The sequence below is a fragment of the Cyprinus carpio genome, chromosome B9, assembly GCF_018340385.1.
Source record: "Cyprinus carpio isolate SPL01 chromosome B9, ASM1834038v1, whole genome shotgun sequence".
Lineage (NCBI taxonomy): Eukaryota > Metazoa > Chordata > Actinopteri > Cypriniformes > Cyprinidae > Cyprinus > Cyprinus carpio.
In genome coordinates this window covers 20,345,705-20,369,535 of record NC_056605.1, presented here as the reverse complement: position 1 = coordinate 20,369,535, position 23,831 = coordinate 20,345,705, and the positions used below count along the sequence as shown (strand labels likewise).

General features: G+C 36.2%; 2 protein-coding genes across 6 annotated transcripts in view; one reads left to right on the top strand and one right to left on the bottom strand.

Annotated features, from left to right (window-relative positions):
• LOC109063769 (integrin beta-like protein 1) overlaps positions 1-21,562 on the bottom strand; it is a 57,111-nt gene extending 35,549 nt beyond the window's left edge. Inside the window, exons 1-5 of the mRNA XM_042731429.1 lie at positions 21,402-21,562; positions 19,905-20,107; positions 6,889-7,035; positions 5,222-5,344; positions 2,693-2,833 (exon numbers count right to left, since the gene is read on the bottom strand). Coding sequence (XP_042587363.1) covers positions 2,693-2,833; positions 5,222-5,344; positions 6,889-7,035; positions 19,905-20,107; positions 21,402-21,493 — 706 coding nt within the window. The 5' untranslated portion in view covers positions 21,494-21,562. The remainder of the gene's footprint in view (positions 1-2,692; positions 2,834-5,221; positions 5,345-6,888; positions 7,036-19,904; positions 20,108-21,401) is intronic.
• A 2,009-nt stretch (positions 21,563-23,571) lies between these two features.
• LOC109063762 (sodium leak channel non-selective protein-like) overlaps positions 23,572-23,831 on the top strand; it is an 80,104-nt gene continuing 79,844 nt past the window's right edge. For 3 of the 5 annotated variants that reach the window (XM_042731401.1, XM_042731400.1, XM_042731398.1), the window contains exon 1: positions 23,572-23,705. The gene's annotated coding sequence lies outside the window, so the exon portion shown is untranslated. The remainder of the gene's footprint in view (positions 23,706-23,831) is intronic. The other 2 variants (XM_042731403.1, XM_042731399.1) reach the window with 1 other exon arrangement.

Sequence of the window (23,831 nt, the reverse complement as noted above, 5' to 3'; positions counted from 1 at the left end):
AAAAGAACCTTTTTGTCTAAATGGTTCCATAAATAACCTTTCTGTTTCACAAAAGGTTCTTCGTTGTGAAAGAAGGTTCTTCAGATTATAAAAAGGTAAGGAAGAGATGGTTCTTAAAAGAACCTTTGACTGAATGGCTTGTGGAACCAAAAATGGTTGTTCTATGGCATCGCCTGAAGAACCTTTTTAAGCACCTTAATTTTTAAGAGTGTATATATATCATTATTGTGATGGGGGGGGGAGGCTGCAGTAAGTCATAGCCCTGGGACCCAGTGTGGTCTTAATGCGGCCCTGTTTGCAGTCCTGTCAAAGAGCTGTCCTCTCGTGAATATAGACCTTACATTGCACTTGATTTGCTTTATGAGACATCCTGCGAATGCTTACATAAACAGCATGAGCTGTATTATTACACTCGTTCATGTAATAGTATATTGTTGCTTAGTGTAAAGCCCTTAGTCACAGACAAGCAAATACAATGATGTAGTATCCCACTCTTCAGTAACCTTATCAGTGACTTGCTTACACTTGGCTAAGACTCAGTGGGAGTCCACTGAGGAAAGAAAGAAACGATTAATGGAAGCCCAAGGGGTTCTTAGAAATGCTAATTATAAAATCATTACAGAACCATCTCTAACTCTAAAATTAGGGATCCACATTATAGTTTATCAGCCGATATTAGATATTAGACCAAATCTGTATTGGTCAGTATTGGATATACATTAACACTCAAAAGTTTGGGGTCAGTAAGATTTTTTTTTTTTTAAAGAAATCAATACTTTTATTTAGCATGGACACATTAAATTTATCAAAAGTGACAGCAAACATATTTAAACTCTTTCAAAAGATTTCGATTTAAAATTTTGCCATTTTTTTGTGAGCTAATTTTGATAAGTATTGATAAGTAAAAAAATAAAATGTACAAATCACTATATTAGAATGATTTCTGAAGAATCAAGTGACACTGAAGACTGGAGTAATGATTCCTGAAAACCCAGCTTTGCCATCACAGGAAATTACATTTTAATAATATTATATTAAAATAGAAAACAGTTATTTTAAATTGTAATAACATTTTACAAAACTATTGTATTGTAGATAACATTACTACAGTATTACTGTATACTGTATTTTTACTCAAATGCAGCCTTGGCATAAGTGACTTATATATATATTGCCGACCCCAAACTTATTGATATTGACCCCAAACAATATTGGATATTTAATATTGCATGCTCATTTCTTCTATTTATATTTTATACTTAAACTTTGCCATTATCTAACATTCACTTAAAGTTAACCTGTAAAAAAAGAAAAACTGTTTTTTTTTAAATAATAAAAAAAACACTGTTTTTGTATTATTTATATAAAATCTATATTATATCAATATTTTTTTTTTCCTTATAACACTGCTTTGCTTAAGAACTTCAGTTTTACATCTTATACTGTATGTCATTTTTGTGCCTCTAAAAACACAAAGATTTCAGCCTGGGATAGCCTCTCAACACCTTGACCAGACTGAAAACATATTTTTCATCTAAAAGACCTACCAGCATAGTTTTCTTTACAAACATTAGTTGTAGATATAAAACTTTTTACTTACTGGCCTGTCTGCAACTGCCATTTGACCCCTTTTTCAGGCCTCCCTTTGGCATCCCATACTTGCCAGAATCACATTTAATAGATTCTCGCAGCAAGAGTTTTAATGAGTCTGGTTTTAAAAGTAGCTTTTATTAGATGTTTTAAAACCTAAGCATTTTTGCTTCATTTATGCACCACCAAAAAAAAGGTTATTAAATGTATAACTTTGCATGATTGTATTTCAAAGTGAAGGGCAAGCTACGTCATGGATTGAGAGGTTGACTGACTAAAAGAGGCTGTCATTTCACACAATAGCAGCGATCCACTGAGACCTGCCATTCACAGGGCAGAACATATAACTGAAGGGTATAAACAGAATATAAAATACAGAAAATGAGGCTGGATAGCTTAAAAGAGCCCAAAATAATGGATATCTTTCACCATGTGCACTGGACGTGCACACAGCGGTAACTTAATTTCTGTTAGAGACAGAGGGCTTTCCCCTCAATACGGATGATAAAAATACATACGTGGTCAAATGTATAGATAAGCATGCCTAAGGAAGGCCATGAGGGATTGTCTACTCTGTTGGAACGTGTAACTCCTGAAAAATGCCGTTGTTTTTAGAAAGCTTTTGATGCAGAAAACCAGCATGGTTGCTTGTGATGAGTGGATACGGTTTGTGGGCAGATTACTTAACCACAGACAGTGGTTCAGATTTGAGGTTGAGTTTATGCTGTGTACCACTTCACCCTTTTGTTGTAATCAATTTCAGAGAAGCTCCCTGGTGGTTCACCGGCAATATGAGAGCCAAAGATTTTTTTCAAGATTTTTTGGCAGCCTGATGTATCTTAATGGAAAATGCATTGTGCCACTCTCATTTGTGCTTGTCAGGTGAAATTACTTATGCTGTGTACAGCAGATATGGGACAATTAGACTCGTTCCGGTGCAGATTCTCTGTGGAAAACCCCTCAAATAAAACTCTAATTTGATTTAGATGCCCCTGCAGTAGCATTAAGGATAACATATGGGAATATATTATTAGTTAAGGTTAAAGGTAATAGGAAATATTGGTTATGTCAGAGAAAGCTAAATGCTTGCATAAAGACAGACCTCTGTTGCTGCAGATCTTGCCATCTGGAGATGTGCATCTCCGCTTACTCTCCCATGGGCTGATGTCACACTGGAATTCACATTTATCTCCATGCCAACCAGCCGAGCAGTAACAGTTTCCACAGTAACACTTTCCATGGCCTGCAACCACGAACACAGGGAAAGGGAAGAGAAAAATTCAGTTTCAGAGTTTTGAGATTTAAAAAAAAAATCATCATTGACCAAATGCAGGTATAGCAATGGCATTATGTGAATTAGGGTGTCCTTTAATCGTAAAAGGCTGTATTTTATATATACAGTGGGTACGGAAAGGATTCAGACCCCCTTAAATTTTTCACTCTGTTATATTGCAACCATTTGCTAAAATCATTTAAGTTCATTTTTTTCCTCATTAATGTACATACAGCACCCCATATTGACAGAAAAACACAGAATTGCTGACATTTTTGCAGATTTATTAAAAAAGAGAAACTGAAATATCACATGATTCAAGGTATTCAGACCCTTTGCTGTGACACTCATATATTTTAACTCAGGTTCTGTCCATTTCTTCTGATCATCCTTGAGATGGTTCTACATCTTCATTTGAGTCCAGCTGTGTTTGATTATACTGATTGGACTTGATTAGGAAAGCCACACACTGTCTATATAAGACCTTACAGCTCACAGTGTATGTCAGAGCAAATGAGAATCATGAGGTCAAAGGAACTGCCTGAAGAGCTCAGAGACAGAATTGTGGCAAGGCACAGATCTGCCCAAGGTTACAAAAAAAAATTCTGCTGCACTTAAGGTTCCTAAGAGCACAGTGGCCTCCATAATCCTTAAATGGAAGACGTTTGGGACGACCAGAACCCTTCCTAGAGCTGGCCGTCCGGCCAAACTGAACTATCGGGGGAGAAGAGCCTTGGTGAGAGAGGTAAAGAAGAACCCAAAGATCACTGTGGCTGAGCTCCAGAGATGCAGTCGGGAGATGGGAGAAAGTTGTAGAAAGTCAACCATCACTGCAGCCCTCCACCAGTCAGGGCTTTATGGCAGAGTGACCCGACGGAAGCCTCTCCTCAGTGCAAGACACATGAAAGTCTGCATGGAGTTTGCTAAAAAACAGAGAAATAAGATTCTCTGATCTGATGAGACCAAGATAGAACTTTTTGGCCTTAATTCTAAGTGGTATGTGTGGAGAAAACCAGGCACTGCTCATCACCTGTCCAATACAGTCCCAACAGTGAAGCATGGTGGTGGCAGCATCATGCTTGTGGGGGTGTTTTTCAGCTGCAGGGACAGGACGACTGGTTGCAATCGAGGGAAAGATGAATGCGGCCAAGTACAGGGATATCCTGAACAAAAACCCTCTCCAGAGTGCTCAGGACCTCAGACTGGGCCGAAGGTTCACCTTCCAACAAGACAATGACCCTAAGCACACAGCTAAAATAACGAAGGAGTGGCTTCACAACAACTCTGTGACTGTTCTTGAATGGCCCTGACTTAAACCCAATTGAGCATCTCTGGAGAGACCTGAAAATGTCTGTCCAACAACGTTTACCTTCCAACCTGACAGAACTGGAGAGGATCTGCAAGGAGGAATGGCAGAGGATCCCCAAATCCAGGTGTGAAAAACTTGTTGCATCTTTCCCAAAAAAGACTCATGGCTGTATTAGATCAAAAGGGTGCTTCTACTAAATACTGAGCAAAGGGTCTGAATACTTAGGACCATGTGATATTTCAGTTTTACTTTTTTAATAAATGTGCAAAAATGTCAACAATTCTGTATTTTTCTGCTAATATGGGGTGCTGTGTGTACATTAATGAGGAAAAAAATGAACTTAAATGATTTTAGCAAATGGCTGCAATATAACAGAGTGAAAAATTTAAGGGGGTCTGAATACTTTCCCTACCCACTGTATTATTGCTATTAAAAATAATATGCTTATCTAAAATGGAACTACATCATTAAAAAAAAAAAAAAAAAAAAACTTTTGACTTACAAACTTTGACTTACCAACACAAGATGGTAAGTCAAAGTTTTGAATTAACTTAATTTTTCTTTAACAAAACCAGTTAACAGCTGTATGATATTTTTCAATAGTTTAGCTCAGACTATATTAAAAATATATCACACTTTTAAAAAATGCTGTATTTTACAGGCTGGCCATCTAATGCTAAAGCCACCATAGGCTCTCAGAAAAAAAGTTACAAAAGCTGTCACTGGGGCAGTACCTTTTTAAAATGTACACTTTTGTACCTTATTACCTCTAAAAGATACATATTAGTACATTAAAGATACATATTAATAACTAATGAGGCTATCTAAAATGCACATATTAGTACCCTTTTTAAAAGGTACAGCCCCATTGACAGATTTTGTACCTTTCTTTCTGAGTATATTGAAAGATTTAGCGAAAATCAGTGACCAAAACAAAGCAGCTTTTATGGCACATCTTTTTATATTTTATTATCTAGACATATAAAATTTACAGAAATGTGTCCAAATATTTTATGGGTCACTCAAAACTGGTCACCCTGTGATCGTACCTCCACACACTTCTCCAGAGTCTTCATCCAAACACTCGCTGTCGTCACACTCGCAGTAGCGTCCGCTGATCAGGCTCTTCCCATCGGGATTGTGACACATGCAGCTACCGCAGTGACAGGTGCCTGTCGGCCAGACACATCAATGTCAAAACCCACAGATCTCACACTGTCACACTGCTCCACAGCAGCAAACACACGTTGCTCATGCAGCTGCCGAAGTGAATGTTATGAATGTGAGGAACACCGACTCACACAAACACACCCAACCTAAGGCTATATAAACTGTACAATTGCTTGCCATTCAGATTTTGATGGAAAATGAACTGAGAATTCCTGAACTTGAAATGAGCCAGCAAACTGGATGAAGATGGCAGAATAAAATTCTAAGTGTAATTTTACATTTTAGTATGGATTACCTATGCACAAGTTATCATAAACAACATTTCTCCCTCAGAATTCTTACATTATATAGAAGAGAAATGTTGAAAATTTTAATTAGAAAAATGTATATTAAGTTAAAATAAATTAGTTTATATCAATTTAAATTAAATTAAATCTATTAATTTAAATTTAAATTCATTTAATATACAAAATTCATTACATATTATACATTTTATTTTATGGACCATGTAATTTTCTCAATATAATAATAATAATTTGAGAAAAATAAATCCACATATATGGGAATCAATATTTGCAATTCAAATATTTAAAATAATTCATAACTTAGGGCTGTCAAATCGATTAATTAAAAGTTTGTGTTTACATAATATGTATGTGCACATATGTTTATTTAAGAATATGTAATATACATATACATACATACATGTATATATACATATATATGTATATATATATACACACACATATATACATACATACATGTATATATACACATATATATATATATATATATATATATATACATGTATACACACATATATATATATATATATGAAGTTCAGATAAAAAAAAAAAAGCCTCTAAGTGCCATCTGAAAGTTTCTTCAAAAATTAGCATTTTCTCAGGCTTTTATGTGTAGGTTCAGTAATTTCTTTTCATTTCCATTAAAGTGAAATAACAACATTAATATAGGAGACTGAGAAAAAATGCTAATTTTAGAAGAAAATTTCAGATGGCACTTGCATCTAAACTCTACACACACACACACACATTACTCATGGTTAATTGTTTTGACAGCCCTATTATAAATTAATTTATATTTAAAATTAATAGCGTTAACTTAGTTAAGTTTTAAATTTCAGTCCAGTAAATCTTCTACCTGTCATTTCGATTCAACTGGAAGTGTAAACAAATTGATTCAAATACTGAAAACAAGCCAATTCTTCCATTCTAAATTTTGCCCAATCCTGATACACAGAATTTTCACATATACACATGCCCTAATGATACGGTAGACACATAACAGGCATATCTGCAAGCAGCTGGGCCCCCTGCTAACAACATACAGACACATCACCCAAAGTTAATGTTGAGGTCGGTTTAAGGGTTAAGTACAGGGTTGGGGGCAAGGTGTGAAATAGAAGTAGGCTGTTATTTTCTAGGCCACCCAGAAAGAATGTTTGGAGAACTGCATGCCACATATCTTGACCCTCAGTTCTATTATTTATAGGTCCCCATGCAATACCAAATATCACATATCTTACCTGCATTAGAACAAACAACACCCTGGGCAGTGCGGCAGAGGTCTTTACTGGTTTTACTGGAGAGTGAACATTCCTCCTGGTACTGACAGGATTCCCCAAACCAGTTTTCATCACAGAAACACTTTCCACATTTGCATATCCCATGATCTGCATTGGACACACATACAGAATACAGTTATTGATTGTTTTGAGTAATGTGGTCATGAACCCATAAGTAAATGGGTTGATAACAAATTATATTTTGTTGCAGGAGTCAAAGAGCTCACTATGAGATCGATTTTGTGATTAGTAACACATTTGTAAGGTGTTTGGAGAGTGTGATGTGAAAAACATTAACACTCTCCATGTGTGCATGCTTACCTAGGAAACCCTGACAGAGAGCTGTGTGTGTTTCACAAATGTGTGCTTTTCACAGCTTAAAGGTGTTGAAGATTCCTTATGGTTCATTTCCACACCATAGGTATTATACAATTGCACAACCCTATAAACTAGAGATGTGCTACCTGATCAGTGTAAAGGTATTTATTTATTTTTTTACACATTTTTAGTTCATTAAAATGAAAATTTCTGAAGTCAGACCAAATCACAGGGTCATGCCCGAACAGGTTAGGTTCAGGCTTTAATGACCGTGAAGACACTATGTTAACCTATTTGCTAAATGATGCACTAGCCATAAAATTGGTAACTGTTAATGAAGCAAAATGAATAGGCTTATGAAGTGATAAAAGGGAGAAGAAAACATTTCCCATATGTTTTGTTGATGACGCCAATAACTGTGTGTTCTATAGCATTTTGGCACAAATTTATGTGCCATATGTTAGAAGCTAGTGAAGGAGTGGAATCCCAGATCCACTTCTGCTTCAGTATATATCCTTTTGAGTGGTCATTGATCAATTTAATATTAAGTATTTAACCTCTTAGATTTTAGTTGATTTAAAGGGGTCATATGACGTTGCTAAAAAGAACATTATTTGGTGTATTTGGTGTAATGCAATGTGTTTATGTGGTTTAAGGTTCAAAAAACACATTATTTTCTACATAATGTACATTATTGTTTCTCATCTATGCCCCGCCTTACTGAAATACGCCGTGTGCCCCTGCGCGTTGAGACAAAACCAATAAAACCCATTATAAATGAGGCATTTGTTGCATCCAGTGGGGACATAATTACTGATTATAATGACTTATATTGTCTTTTTACATGCTGCGTTGCATATTGCACTGCGTAAACATAAAACCATGTCTGCTTTTGTGATCGGAGAAATGACAAACAAGCTCTAACAGTTACTCTACACTGCGCAAAACTCACGTTTGAATCATCAGTGGCAAATCCTTCACATATGTAAACGTACTTACAGACTGTGTGTCAGAAGCACCAGACAGTCTTTGCAAAGTTGGAACTGTCCCACTTCATAGAAGCAGACACAAGCATTGTAGGCTACTCTCACAGGAAACAGTCTTTGTCCTCCGCAAAATGCGCTGTACACATCTGAATATTTGGTTTGAACTGTTCTGGAACAGTGTTGTAAATACAACTTAACCACTGATTTCTAGTTGTGTCCTCTTTTTGAAGGTTAAACAAAGTAGCTTCGCTTACACAACGAAACAGCATCTCCAGGACATGGTGCCGACGGCAATAGTAAGAATCAAAGTTAAGCTTTCTTTCTTTGTGTGAACATTTGGGTGGGGTTATGCAAATCTTCCCACATTGTGACATAGAGATGTGGGAGCATGTTAGAATGAGCCATTTAAGGTACTGTAGGCGTGGTTGACTCTTAACTTTTATAAAGTATATCTCTTTGGATTTTAGACTTTAGTCTTTGCAACTTTACAGATCTTCTTTATTCACCAAGAGCTTGTAACACTCCAAAGAGAAAGGAAAATTTTAAATCGCATCTTATGACCCCTTTAATAAAGTTATTAATTTATAATATCTTAGTAGTTTTTATCTCCCTTTTCTCTCTGAGAAGCTGCACTCATTGTCTGTATGCTTTGGAACATATACCTGATAAGAGTACAAATCTGAGCCACTCAACCTTGAAGGAATTGTGTACTCTCCTATGTGTGTGAATAACTGACTCCAGGACAGAATGGATGTCTTCAGACAATGTGATGCATGAAGTGCCGATATATACTCTCGGTGGGCCACATCGATCCTAAGAGTGGGTCTCGTTTGTCACCTAATAATCACCGGAGATATGCTTTGAACTTTATGTCCACGTGTTTCAACCAACCAGAATCCTTTTTACCTAAGTAATGACATACTGTAGTTAGTGACCTCTGTTAGAGTATAATTGTTGTTATTTGTTGCTATTTTCTTCAGTAAATTTTTCTTCAATTGATTGCATCTCTGACTTCTGGTCTATGTTCATCATACCTGGTCCTTGGGTTTAAACTGTAAATTCCCTTACACTAGCCAAATAAGGCTTGACATCCCCTTGAAAAACATGAATTCTGTAGGAACAGAATTGAATGTGTCTGACTTACTGTAGGGTGAGTCATGAAGGTCTGTGCAACCACAGGCTGGGTCAGTATGTTTCACTTTAATGCTTCTCACACCACAGAACTCTTGTTGGACAGACAGAAATGGATTTAATACCATTTAATACCAAAGTCTATCCTGCAGTTTCACAGCTCCACCACTTACTTCTATAGGCGACTGTGTGTAGCCTAATGACAATATAAGTGCAATATAAAGTAGATTTTTCCAAAAAAGTTCCCTTATAAAGAAAACACAAGTAATTCTACTCATTACAAATACTGAAACAACATTTTTCATTCATTTTCCACCACTTTCTCTTCTTTATTCCCTTTAATATGCATGCAACAGTACCAAAAGTGAGATTATTTTTCTATATCAGACCATTGTTGATTGCCTGTCATTATTCTTAACTCTGTGGATGGAAATGGATGTGCACAAAAAACAACAAAAAACGGCAGACAAAATATGCTGCAAATATATCCTGTTATTGTAAATCCAGCCCCTTTAGCCACATCCTGAAGTGTCATCTTCAATCACTCCCTGCACTAATCCATCATGTAAATTTGATGTCATCTTCAAGGGCTATCCATCAGTCCTTAACAATAGCCTTGTTCTGCTCCTGCTCTCATTACCAGGAAGTCTTGGCTGCTTGTCACAAATATTCAGTGTTTTATAGCCAATCTGGAGGGAAAGGCAAGATTTATGCTAATGCCACATGGAGGATACATCTATCTTGTGCCCTATAGATTAAAAGCAAATTGGTATTGCAAATGTTAAGATATGAGCAAAGCATTTTTGGAATTGGGCTATGATATGATCTTTTAAGAAGGCATTCCTCATATACATCAGGCAGGTTGTAAGCAGTGGGACAACAACTTCTTGTTCAGTGTGACTGGCACAATTTCAGACATTACTGAACATCAGAATAATGTTTTCAATGTGGTCTCTGAAATTCTTTTTAGAAGAACTTATTTGACCTGCATTTTCAAATGACTAGTTTTTAACATCAAGAACACCATTGACATTAAATAAAAGGAGAAATGTCCTTTTTTTTTTTTACTTGACTTGACTAAAGTCACTTTTATAGCAGTTTATACAGTGCAGATTGTTTCAAAGCAGGTTTAATAAATGGGAAAAAAGCAGAATCAACTCAGTTATGGAGACCATTCAGATTCTGCTGTAAAGCAGCTCAAAAAAAGACAATAGTACAGTGGCCGAGAGAGCTCAAAGCGATGCAAATGAAAAAATACATGCAAGTAGAAAAGGCACCTGCAAATTAAGAAAACATCATCAATTTGACAACACAAGTGCAGCAAACAACGTGACAAAACACAGAAATGCTGGGACATGCTTATCAATACATGGCTTGAACATGCTTATCAATGTTTGCTCTAAACGGTGAAATTTTTGTTTATTTTAACATTCTGATCATACCATTCCTTAGCTTTTTTTATTATTATTAGCTTGATTAAACTTACTGCAAACAGGCATACTTACTTTTAGAAATAACTCTTAAAACTTCCCTTACAAAAATTAATCATGGTTTTACTACAAACCCGATTCCAAAAAAGGTGGGACACTGTACAAATTGTGAGTAAAAAAGGAATGGAATAATTTACAAATCTCATAAACTTATATTTTATTCACAATAGAATATAGATAACATATCAAATGTTGAAAGTGAGACATTTTGAAATGTCATGCCAAATATTGGCTCATTTTGGATTTCATGAGAGCTACACATTCCAAAAAAGTTGGGACAGGTAGCAATAAGTGGCCAGAAAAGTTAAATGTACATATAAGGAACAGTTGGGGGACCAGTTTACAACTTATTAGGTCAATTGGCAACATGATTGGGTATAAAAAGAGCCTCTCAGAGTGGCAGTGTCTCTCAGAAGTCAAGATGGGCAGAGAATCACCAATTCCCCCAATGCTGTGGCAAAAAATACTGCAGCAATATCAGAAAGGAGTTTCTCAGAGAAAAATTGCAAAGAGTTTGAAGTTATCATCATCTACAGTGCATAATATCATTCAAAGATTCAGAGAATCTGGAACAATCTCTGTGCGTAAGGGTCAAGGCCGGAAAACCATACTGGATGCCCGTGATCTTCGGGCCCTTAGACGGCACTGCATCACATACAGGAATGCTACTGTAATGGAAATCACAACATGGGCTCAGGAATACTTCCAGAAAACATTGTCGGTGAACACAATCCACCGCTCAGTTCAGAAGCCTGCATCTCTGATGGTATGGGGTAGCATGAGTGCGTGTGGCCTGGGCAGCTTACACATCTGGAAAGGCACCATCAATGCTCCCCAGACAAAGAAGACCTAAGACAGTTGAGCAACTAGAAGCCTGTATTAGACAAGAATGGGACAACATTCCTATTCCTAAACTTGAGCAACTTGCTCTCCTCAGTCCCCAGACGTTTGCAGACTGTTATAAAAAGAAGAGGGGATGCCACACAGTGGTAAACATAGCCTTGTCCCAACTTTTTTGAAATGTGTTGATGCCATGAAATTTAAAATCAACTTATTTTTCCCTTAAAATGATACATTTTCTCAGTTTAAACATTTGATATGTCATCTATGTTGTATTCTGAATAAAATATTGAAATCTGAAACTTCCAAATCATTGCATTCTGTTTTTATTCACAATTTGTACAGTGTCCCAACTTTTTTGGAATCGGGTTTGTATATAGTAAACTTTGGTAAACCATGGTAACCACCAATTAACTGTCGTTTTTGTACATCTGTGCTTATACAAATGGTAATCAATACGCCAAAAAATAAAATAAAATAAAATCATGGTTACTACTGTACACATTTACTATAATAAAACCATGGGTAATTTTCTTTTTGGTGGGGTAATTTTGGTATTGTTGGGGTTCTCCCGTTGTGGTCTGTGCTACTTGCATTTGGTTGTGTTGTGAGTATTTGCAGCGTGTTTCTGTTTTTGCAGTGTGTTTCTGCATTTGCAGCGTGTTTTTGTTTTTGATTGTGTTGTGAGTATTTGCAGCGTGTTTCTATTTTTGTAGTGTGATTCTGTATTTGCAGCGTGTTTTTGGATGTGTTGTGAGTATTTGCAGTGCGTTTCTGTTTTTGCAGTGTGGTTCTGTATTTGCAGCATGTTTTTGTTTTTGGTTGTGTTGTGAGTATTTGCAGCATGATTCTGTTTTTGCAGTGTTTCTGTATTTGGTTGTATTACAAGTATTTGCAGCACATGTGCTGTCAAAATGATGAAGATGTGTTTTTTTTTAAGTTGCAGCGCGTTAAGCTCTCTCGGCCACCATACAATAGTGCCATTATTTAGCTCACGTACATTCAGTGTTGTTTTAGTTCAGTTCATTATCAGTGTAAGGTTCATCAGTTTCTAAACAAGTTCATTTCAGCTATAAGCAGTTCTACAGAAGGCAGCAATGTTGGTATTCTAAAAACAAGAACAAAGCAAAAGAAGTAACAAATTTCTTTCTGTGCCATTTAATATGTTCTTAACATTCTTAGTCATGTTTCTCTTGAAATTTGGTTGATGCCAGAGTTCGATCCTAAATGCAGACACAATCACTTTGACATATTAACTGCCACCCACATATATGTGGGTGGAAGAGTTTGGTCCTTGTTGTCCACTGTGTCCCTGCTTCTGTGCCACCAGGGGCATAATTTACCCCCTCCCAGCTGATGGGCCAAGACGGCCATATCCACCCTGAGCCGTATGACTCACTCTAAACAGCTGTGAACAGTATTAATAGACGGTGTGTCCTCATCAGATAAATTGTAGTCGGCGAGCAGATTAATGAGTCATCAGACGCTAATAGCTGTTCCTATTGCAGACAGTGCTGTCCATGTTAAATACAAAGGAATGTGGGGTGACCAGGAGTATGCAAGACATAAACTCTTATTACATTAATTTGTTTTGTGAAGCACCGAATCGCAGACGATGTTGTCTCTGAGCATCCAGCTGATTTCAGGATGCAAATGTTTTTGGCTCAAGAATGTACTTACTGTTTTCAGTAGATATATTTACGTTTAGCTTTTTTTCCCCCTTGAAGCAGCATTCATTTTGCTTCTTTTATATTAAGGTACTTCAATGATCATTTCAAAATTGTTCATATTAACTCAATTGAGCTTAGATAGGATCTTAACTAACCTATGCAAATGAAAATCTAATTGAAATCAGCGAGTGATAGTGCTTTCAAAGATAGCAATTACACCTATGAGTATAATAGGACTGTGAGTATAATAGCTTCTGATTAACAGTGTACACAAAGATAAAGACACTAAATCATCCAAGAGAGAATAGAAAGGAAAGTATTATATTCTATATACTGTATTCTAAAAACAATAATAATAATAAAAGATTGCTACCATGTTCTATTGCTTTTGCCTTCTGTTTTCCATTTCAGTCAGCCTTCATTAAATCACTAAACAAAAAGAAACTGTAACTAATGAATGGCTCACAATGAGTATCTTTTGAACCTACAATGCAAAAATGCAAAATATATATATATATAATTACGTGTAAATTAAACAAAAAAAAAATTGGACTATGTTTTACAAGAAAATACTATTTTAGTGTTTCTATTTCCAAATTTGACATTTAATCCAATGTTACTTGCTGTTGTACAAACCCAATTCCAAAAAAGTTGGGACACTGTACAAATTGTGAGTAAAAAAGGAATGGAATAATTTACAAATCTCATAAACTTAGATTTTATTCACAATAGAATAAAGAAAATGTTGAAAGTGGGACATTTTGAAATGTCATGCCAAATACTGGCTCATTTTGGATTTCATGAGAGCTACACATTCCAAAAAAGTTGGGACAGGTAGCAATAAGAGGCCGGAAAAATTAAATGTACATATCAGGAACAGCTGGAGGACCAATTTGCAACTTATTAGGTCAATTGGCAACATGATTGGGTATAAAAAGAAGTCAAGATGGGCAGAGGATCACCAATTCCCCCAATGCTGTGGCGAAAAATACTGCAGCAATATCAGAAAGGAGTTTTCTCAGAGAAAAATTGCAAAGAGTTTGAAGTTATCATCATCTACAGTGCATAATATCATTCAAAGATTCAGAGAATCTGGAACAATCTCTGTGCGTAAGGGTCAAGGCCGGAAAAACCTTACTGGATGCCCGTGATCTTCGGGCCCTTAGACGGCACTGCATCGCATACAGGAATGCTACTGTAATGGAAATCACAACATGGGCTCAGGAATACTTCCAGAAAACATTGTCGGTGAACACAATCCACCGTGCCATTCGCCGTTGCCGGCTAAAACTAAAGAAGCCTGCATCTCTGATGGTATGGGGTTGCATGAGTGCATGTGGCATGGGCAGCTTACACATCTGGAAAGGCACCATCAATGCTGAAAGGTATATCCAAGTTCTAGAACAACATATGCTCCCATCCAGACGTCGTCTCTTTCAGGGAAGACCTTGCATTTTCCAACATGACAATGCCAGACCACATACTGCATCAATTACAACATCATGTCTACGTAGAAGAAGGATCTGGGTACTGAAATGGCCAGCCTGCAGTCCAGATCTTTCACCCATAGAAAACATTTGGCGCATCATAAAGAGGAAGATGCGACAAAGAAGACCTAAGACATTTGAGCAACTAGAAGCCCGTATTAGACAAGAATGGGACAACATTCCTATTCCTAAACTTGAGCAACTTGTCTCCTCAGTCCCCAGACGTTTGCAGACTGTTATAAAAAGAAGAGGAGATGCCACACAGTGGTGAACATGGCCTTGTCCCAACTTTTTTGAGATGTGTTGATGCCATGAAATTTAAAATCAACTTATTTTTCCCTTAAAATTATACATTTTCTCAGTTTAAACATTTGATATGTCATCTATGTTGTATTCTGAATAAAATATTGAAATTTGAAACTTCCACATCATTGCATTCAGACAACCACAGAAACAGACTTTTTTTTATGCATTACAAAAGATGCAATCCCCAGCAGACCCTTTGTTAATCTGCATTCTATGAAGTTTGCACATGTTTTTATCCAAACAAACCTGTAGTAAACCATGGCCTCTATGTGCTAGCTTGATCTTGAAGACATTTTTTCCCTCTTAGCCTGTTAAACAGCGGCTTTGGATAAAACAAGACAGTGAGGTAATTATTTCCCCTTGTTGTTCTCTTGCTTTGCGTTGTAGAGCGTGAAATTATTATGTGCTAGGCTGGGCTGGGTGTGAGGGAGACATCTGTCCTGGCTAATAATGCTGCATACCTACAGCAGACCTGCAGCGATAAAGACAGGCCAAATCATGTAAAGAATGAGGGTCACTGTGTGTAATAAGTTTATAGACAATCTATGATTTATGATACTTGTCAGACATGTGGTCCCAGCATTTTGAGCTCTAGCGCATATATGGGAGATGTGCGTTCATGTCCGGCCCATGTCATGTTCATCTTTTCCCTATTTTCTTTCACTTGATATTTGATAGTGTGTTACTAATTGGATGAAAGCCCAAAGAGGAAATTAAAGTGACATTTTGGCATCATCATTCATATTTGCAGTGAAATGAGACAGTGTTGTCCCCTGTTCGGACACAATTTCCTCTTCCACTGTATCCCCAAGCGCATACTGACCTGGAAGGCATGTGACCTTTTCATGTAGTTTAAAGAATGGATCAGACCTGCTGCCTGAGCTAGTACTCACACTTTATGGTGACTTGCTAGAATGGTTTACCTGGACCATAAACACTGCTGTGAAGCATTTTGTGTAGAAATATATTATCACTTTTCAGAAGTAGTTTTTTAAAGTGTTATTTTTTTGTATATAATGTTGTGTAGAAACATCTTTAGCACATTAGATGAAGGTTAAGAATGTAATTTATATTGTTTGCTTTAGTGTGCCAGTAGGAAATATCAGTTTTAGATTTCCAAACATTCTGTTAGCAAATATTGTAATAATCAAGTATTATTTGTGCATGAATAAGCAGTCCAGATTGAGACAGTCTGGAATAAACATTGAGACAGATGATTCTAAGCATCTTGGAGAAGTTACCTCAGTTCTTCTATGGATTTAGGGGCTGTTCACACAGAATGCACTTTTCCATCCTTTTTCTATGTAAACTAGTGCTAGATTGACATCTTTGCATCTCACGCAAGACACAGTGTTTTCAAACACATGGCACTCAAGTTAAAAGAAAGGTCAGATGATATTCCAATAGAAGTCATTTCCCCATCAGAATGTTTTGGGAAGAACAGAAGTCCAACAACAAAAAGACTGGGGAAAAAGCTCTTGACCGAGTTCCACTGGGACATGAAAACATGGAATTTCACTTTTCTGACATGCTCACTCAAGCACATAAAAAGCAAAGGATCTCAAGGGTATCATAAATCACAGCATTCCTTACTGATGTATATAAAACAACTTTCTGTTGACATAAATGATCATAAATCTGTTCTTAACATATACCTAATTTAAGTTGGCTTCAAACTGAAGAGGAGAGGTCTCTAGATGGCAACATTTGCTTGATAAAAAAGGACAATGCATCACACCACAGGACCAAAAATGAAGGTCGCACCAAGTCGCTTAGAAAATTTCTACAGATGGAAAAGCTAGAGAGGAAAAAGTTAAGTCAGCGCTGTGCCAAATCTTTCACGTGGCTTCTTGAAACCCCAATTAACTTGTTTTGGGAGAGGGAAAAATGAGTGAGAAAAGTGGAAAGGAACTGCCACGTTGAGCTCTGTCCCCATAAAGAAGAAGAAAAAATCAAAACCAGGTCACAAAAAGGGAAGAAAACCATGAAAATGTGCTCCATTTTTTCAGTTCAAACAATTCAAATTCCATGGAAATGCTTGTACATTTGATTTTTTTGTACTATTCGGTGACAACAAATGAAAAGGAAATATTCACAAATATTAATCAAATGTAGCCTATTGAAACACTGGAGATGCGAGCGAACAAAAAAAATTACACACAGCTGGTGACCAGCTGTCAGGTAAAAACATTTTGTTGTTTTTGTCTTAAAGTACTAGTTCACAGTCTTATCGCTGGGTCAAGATATGCTGTCATGTCTATCTGTTTGTCAGTGAACAAAAACAGGTGTTTCAAAGCTAAATGATTTATGGAGTCTCCCTGAACAAATACAACTCTCCAGAGACCAAGACAGAAATTTCTCATTAAATGCTCCACTTATCATGCAATACATGTAATGAGAAATGAAATTATTAAAAAAGGAAAGAAAGAAAAAGAGAAATCAGCTTATTGTCAGGGAATACTATGTGTTTTTCAAAAGAGCAGGTTGTGTTTATGAAACTGGAGCACGTAAACAAGACCTTATATGTCATATGTTATATGTGTGCTCACTGAAATGACAAGACACTGTTTCAAAGCAATATATAATCCTGCTCAGCTTGCACATCCTGCAATTTTTGTGTAATTGTCAAAAAAGATTGAACTGAAGACAAAAACAAAGTACAGCCTTTGTCACTGTATTTCTGGTATAAATTCCACCTGATGCTGTTCTAAAACTTCCATTACAGTGAAGTGAAGGGATGTGCACAATGGCACAACATCAGAATCTTTTTACAGGTCTAGAATATCCGAAACTGCCATGAACCAGCTCAGAAAACCAGACTTCTAGTTAAAAGATGAGATGTGGGGTATTTTGACAAAGATGTGCAGTAAATAGCCTTGATGTTAGGCAAGAAAAAAATGTTGGTCCATATGTGGCCTCCATTTTCAGAATACGTAACTATGAGATAAACCCTATTATCAGCTATGCTCCAAAGCTAATGAGCTCTTCACTGGTTCACAACATGCCTCCACAAATAAATCTTTCTTTCCAGCACATATCTCCATTAGTGGTCCTCAACATCTCATGTCTACAGAACAGAACTGGAGGAGGTACGGAAATAGATGGGTATTTTTTTTCAAAGTCTGTCAGGTGGATTTCTATTTTCAAGAGTATAGAAACAACATGTTATATAGAGAGCAACAGCAGGAAAGTAAGCAAAAACCCCTTATTTTCTTAATGGAAAAATTTATTTTTAGTTGTAATGTATAAACCTTTCAAGAGAGATCAATCATCAGCTATGAGGTTATTAGGTTATTAACTGATAATATCTGCAGAAGTCCAGTCTGAGTTCAGCTTCCTTAAAAAAAAAAAAAAAAAAAAAAGTTTAATATCCAAATTTAACAGAAAAAAAGACACTTCCCATAATCATGAATAGAGATTTTGAGCCAAAAACTCATCACCAAACACCAATGTCTTGTACATATGGGTACAGTCATTTTAGACACTTCCAAAACTGTTGCAACAGAGATGGAATTACAATTTTTAAATACACAAATTATGTTTCCATCTTTGTTGCCACCGTGTTGGAAGTACCTTTTTTAAAGAAGAGGGTGTCCCAATACTTTTGTCCACATAGTGTATGTACAAGTCATCAGTGTTTGGTGATGAGTTTTTGTCTCAAAGTCTGCATTTAAGGTCACACCAGAAGTGTTCAGCTGGGATTAGGACTTGGCTTTATGGCGACCAGTCAAGTTCTTCCACACTGACTGAATCAATCATTTCTTTTTGAACCTTGCCTTATACACAGAGGCATTGTCATGTTAGAATAGAAAAGGGTCCTGTCCAAACTGTTGCTATAAAATTAGAAGCACACAATAACCTAGAATATAATTTTATGCTTTAACATAATGATTTGTACTCATGGAAATTACTAAAGTAGTCAAACCTGTTTATTATAAAAGGGTGTCCATATACTTTTGGCAATATATTGATATATGTATGTATATATATATATATATATATATATATATATATATATATATATATATATATATATATATATATATATATATATATATACATACAGTATAGTTGGTTTGGTTCATGGCTTTGAATTCTTTATTGAAGAATCTATTAAAAAAAAAAAAATCTATAGAATAAATAAAAAAGAATAGCACTTTCAGAACCAAGGCTTGAAAAATGGACAGTCATAGTTGTTCTCTATGGAGTATAAATCTTACACTAGCACCACCATTGTGTCCCTATTAATTATACAATGTTTCAAAGCCATCAGCAGGTCATGGAGCTTTTAGTCAAGGGTTTGGGTGTCAGGTTATTCAGGAGTCTCTGCTAATGGATTTCTTTGGACTCACGACAAATTTTGCACACACTCACCATCCAGTGGAAACTACTGAAATGACATTCAACACAGTAAAGGAAGTATCGGTGAAAATGATCCTTTGAAGCAGTGTCTGCAAAATCTTTTTTAAAAAAGAGGGTGGCTACAGAACAACATGGCACCCAAACAGGCTCCTTTGAAACTGCCTATGTTTGGCTGAATAGAGGCACTGTGAAATTCAAATGAGACCATGTAGCTAATGACACAATATTGGATGGAACATCAAAGGCCTTTACTGAAGCTGGATGTGTGTCTAGTATGTCTTCAAAGCCTTATTTTCAGAAGTCACCTGATATTGAATCTTAACATTCACAAGTAAGTGAAGGACTAAGTGGGAGTGCTATGTTGGGAGAGTGCGAGACAGCTCTTACCTCCACAGGTCTTCCCATCATATGTCGGACAGATCCAGTCATGGCACTCACAACGTGGTCCATAGAATGTTCCGCGTTCCGTGACTTGGCATATGCAAATCCCGCACTCACATTCACCTCTCCCACTACAGATCAAACCGTCGGGGGTCCGACAGCGCCTCAGTGATGATACAGGGGAGATCTTACACTCTCCACCCACCTGCCTGCAAGACACAAGTGTTCATTCACCCCGTGACCTTTGCCTTCCACATCAAACCTCTGTTCTTCCTCTGTAGGTGAACATATGCCAGATGGTGGATGGGTGGGTGGTGGTTTGCAATCCTCCCTTTCACCAGTAATGACTACCAGAATCCCTCTTGTTTTCTGAAGGAAAACTTTTGTTTGGTTTCTAAGGATGGGCCATGCAATGGATAAGATTTTGGCAGATTTCCTGTATATATCTCCTTGTAAGCTTTTGAGCTAATATTTAAAGATAATATTTGAAAAATAACACTATAATGCAGGTCCTGTGGAAATCAAATGAAGCCAAGACTCATAAGGTATAATTCTGCTAGTATTAAGTCCCAAAGAGAACAGCAAACTTGTGTCTAGACACTGTCCATACAAATGCATCTGCTAGAAGATCTGAATTGGGAAGCAATAAAAATAATCTTAAATTTCTATACATCTGAGGACAATAATATTATATAATCAAAGAGTATATTGCAGTGTATACTGGTAAAGTGTCTAAAAAGAAAATGCTGTCAAACTCAAGAACAAGAATTTCATTACAAACCTACTGAAAACAAACGGTGGACTGTATTCCACTGTTTATTATTTTCCCACCCGAGTTCCCCTGTGAAAAATGTTTCATTTGGTAGCGTTCTTACATACCACTCCTGCTTCTCGTCTCTGCAGTTGGCCTTTCTCACATTACAGGGTAATAAAAATACAGTTTTTTTTTCTTCTTTTTTAAAGCAAACACTGTTCAGGGGCTTGGTATGGTTGCACTTACATGGAACAAGTCTGTCAGCCACAACAGCATATTCACTCTGATTCAGTCTCTGTGTCTGATTATGTGCAATGCAGTGAGAGCATACATAAACATGCATTGTGGTACACATTAAGGTGAATGTGCACCTGCTATGTATAAATCACTTAAGTAATTTGTCAAAATTACAGTCACACAACTGTGGACCTTAGCCAAAACTATAAGAAGAGATCAAAAAGCATATTCATATGTATCTGATTTTAAGGAAATACTGTATGCTCTGTGAAGTAAAAATTTACTTAAAAAGGGCACTAAGTAAAACAAATAAAACATTGCTGACACCTTCCCATTGCTGTAAAGAATGAAAAAAGAAAGAATAGCAAAAAGCTTAAGATAGAAATCTACAAACCTTGGACTAGTTCTGTAGCTGTGACTACACAACTGCAAACTTTCCCCAGTCTGTCAGCAAAACGTGGCCGCACAGTGGAAAAGTCAAACTGATTGAAAAACAAGACAGCTAAACTCACCTTAGCGACTGCTGTAAACTTCCTTGAACGGCAGAGAGCAAAATAAGAAGCAAAGAAACTAAGACGGAGTTCACCAAAGTCACTGCATGCATGTTTATATCCTCACCAGAAACCTGAAGTGAAGTGCCTTCAGGAATTTCCACTTTCCAAAACAGAGGGAGAACGGGCTGGCCAAATCCAGCTTGAACGCTTCAGAGGCCAACAGCGCTCTCCATATGAATGCCTTTGATTAGTTGTTACTCTCAGTGCAAAGGCAGGAGTAAGACAGAAAGTGCCAAAAAAGAAAACTTTATCACCATAATTCAAAACCAGTGGTTCATAAAGATAATTGAGGATTTTACTTTACATACAGTATATATCTGTAGTGCTGTCCTTTTAAAAGGGGATTTGCTATAACAATCATTATAAAAATAGAACATAAAATATAAACTGGAGACAATTGGTTACAAAACAAAGAATCTCTTTCAAGACTGTTTTAATGAGTTCTTTCATTATGATTTCAATTATCTGTTTTATCTTTATGGTAATATTTTTTCCAACACAATATTAATGAGCAACATTAAATGACCATTCTGGAGGAATATATTAATAAGCTATATTCCCAGATTTATATGATGCATGGCTGCAATCAATTTTACATTTAATTATTTAAAATAAAAAATGAAATATGAAGTAAAATACAATTATGCAGTTGCTGCAGACACCTACCAAGCAATATGCTGACTAATTAACATACAGTATTGCAATCTGAAGAATCAAATGACAAGCAAATCAAGCAAAGTTATTTTTCCATTTTTATATCAATTTAACAAGGCACCTCAGAGCAAAGATAACCCTGGTTCGTTTCAATTTACAAAAGGATTGTAAAGATACATGAACACTTCCTGTTTGCAGTCTTGGGCGTATAAAGTTTAGCATGTGTCTTGTAGCCCTGTAGCCTAATCACGCCTCTACTAAGCGCTCTATGTCGGTTACACACAGTTTGACAATTTAGTAAAAATCTACATTTTTCAAGCGAATTTAAGAGAATTTTATAAATATATATATATATATATATATATATATATATATATATATATATATATATATATATATATATATATATATATATATATATATATAAACTAGTGTTTTCACGTATTCACCGCTGTCTCCATGTTGACTCAGCTCGGTGATCTCTCTGGAAAATCCATAGGTACACTCGAGCGTTTCAAAGCAACAGTTTACTGAGCATAAACAAAACACACCGCCCCTATATGGTTCAGGCGATACTTCCACTCGATATTATTTTGGTTTAAAACAACTTTAAGTGGTTGGTAACACATATGGTTAAATGGGGGTAAACTGGTTAAATAGTTACAATCCATGTTTACATCTGTGGCGGTCATATCGCAACACTTTGTCAATCATCGCCAGGACTTCTGTATTCTGTACACAAGCTACAAGCGACGATAATTTAGTATATTCATTAACTTAAACATTTAATTGACCTTGCAAAATTTAACGCTGTGTATTCAACCGTAATTTCAGTACTATTAAAGCCTTGAATGCGGATCAAATGAGCTTTTCAATAACATTTAAACAAAATTTGCGAGTATTAATGAAATAGTAAATATCAAACTTGTTTTGATCAAAAGAAAGTGTTATTAATTTATTTAAAATTAAATTGAATGATAAAATTATTAACATTTAAAACTCGTGACGACCGTCCTCTGGCATTTATGAAAATAAATAGCCTAGAGTTCAACCTGACGTCAATCATTTAAGATTGTGGAATGAGAATTAATATTATTTTTAATATTGTTATATCATTGTTGTATTTGTTTGTTTTTTAAATGAAAAAAAAAATTAAATCAAACACATTCTAAACCTAGTTTCTATAATAACGTTCTTGTTAAAATTAATATCTATTATTTATTATTTCCAGTGATAATTTAAGGATATGTTGGTGTGTTAAATTATAATCAATAGGCCTATTAGTTGTTTCTGGTATTTTTGTGTTCAAAGCTGATGTTTATTCGAGAATAGTGAATTAAAAATCAATTTCAGATTTCAAAGGTTTTCATTTCAATTACATTTTATCAACATGTAACATTAATTAAAATAATAAGAAACTTCTTGTTTCTCTCAGCACTGATATGTTACACATGTCCAGGCCTGCTGGGTCTCATCCTGCGTGCTGTGCTGCAGCGGGTCACGCGCGTCCGGTGCGCATCTGTCGCGCGGCTGCTGTGCCTGAAGCTCGAGCTCAATACAACGAGTCATGGACTGTACTCCGCATTAACGGCGATACTTCAACAACCGGTAAGTCTCAGAGCGTTTCCCCTATCGTTTCGACACGTGAGCTCGATTAGAGTGTCAGATAAGTGGTTTATTTTGTTTCATTTGGCTTGTTTGCACGTCTACCAGGAAGTGTATGCAACCGACTGC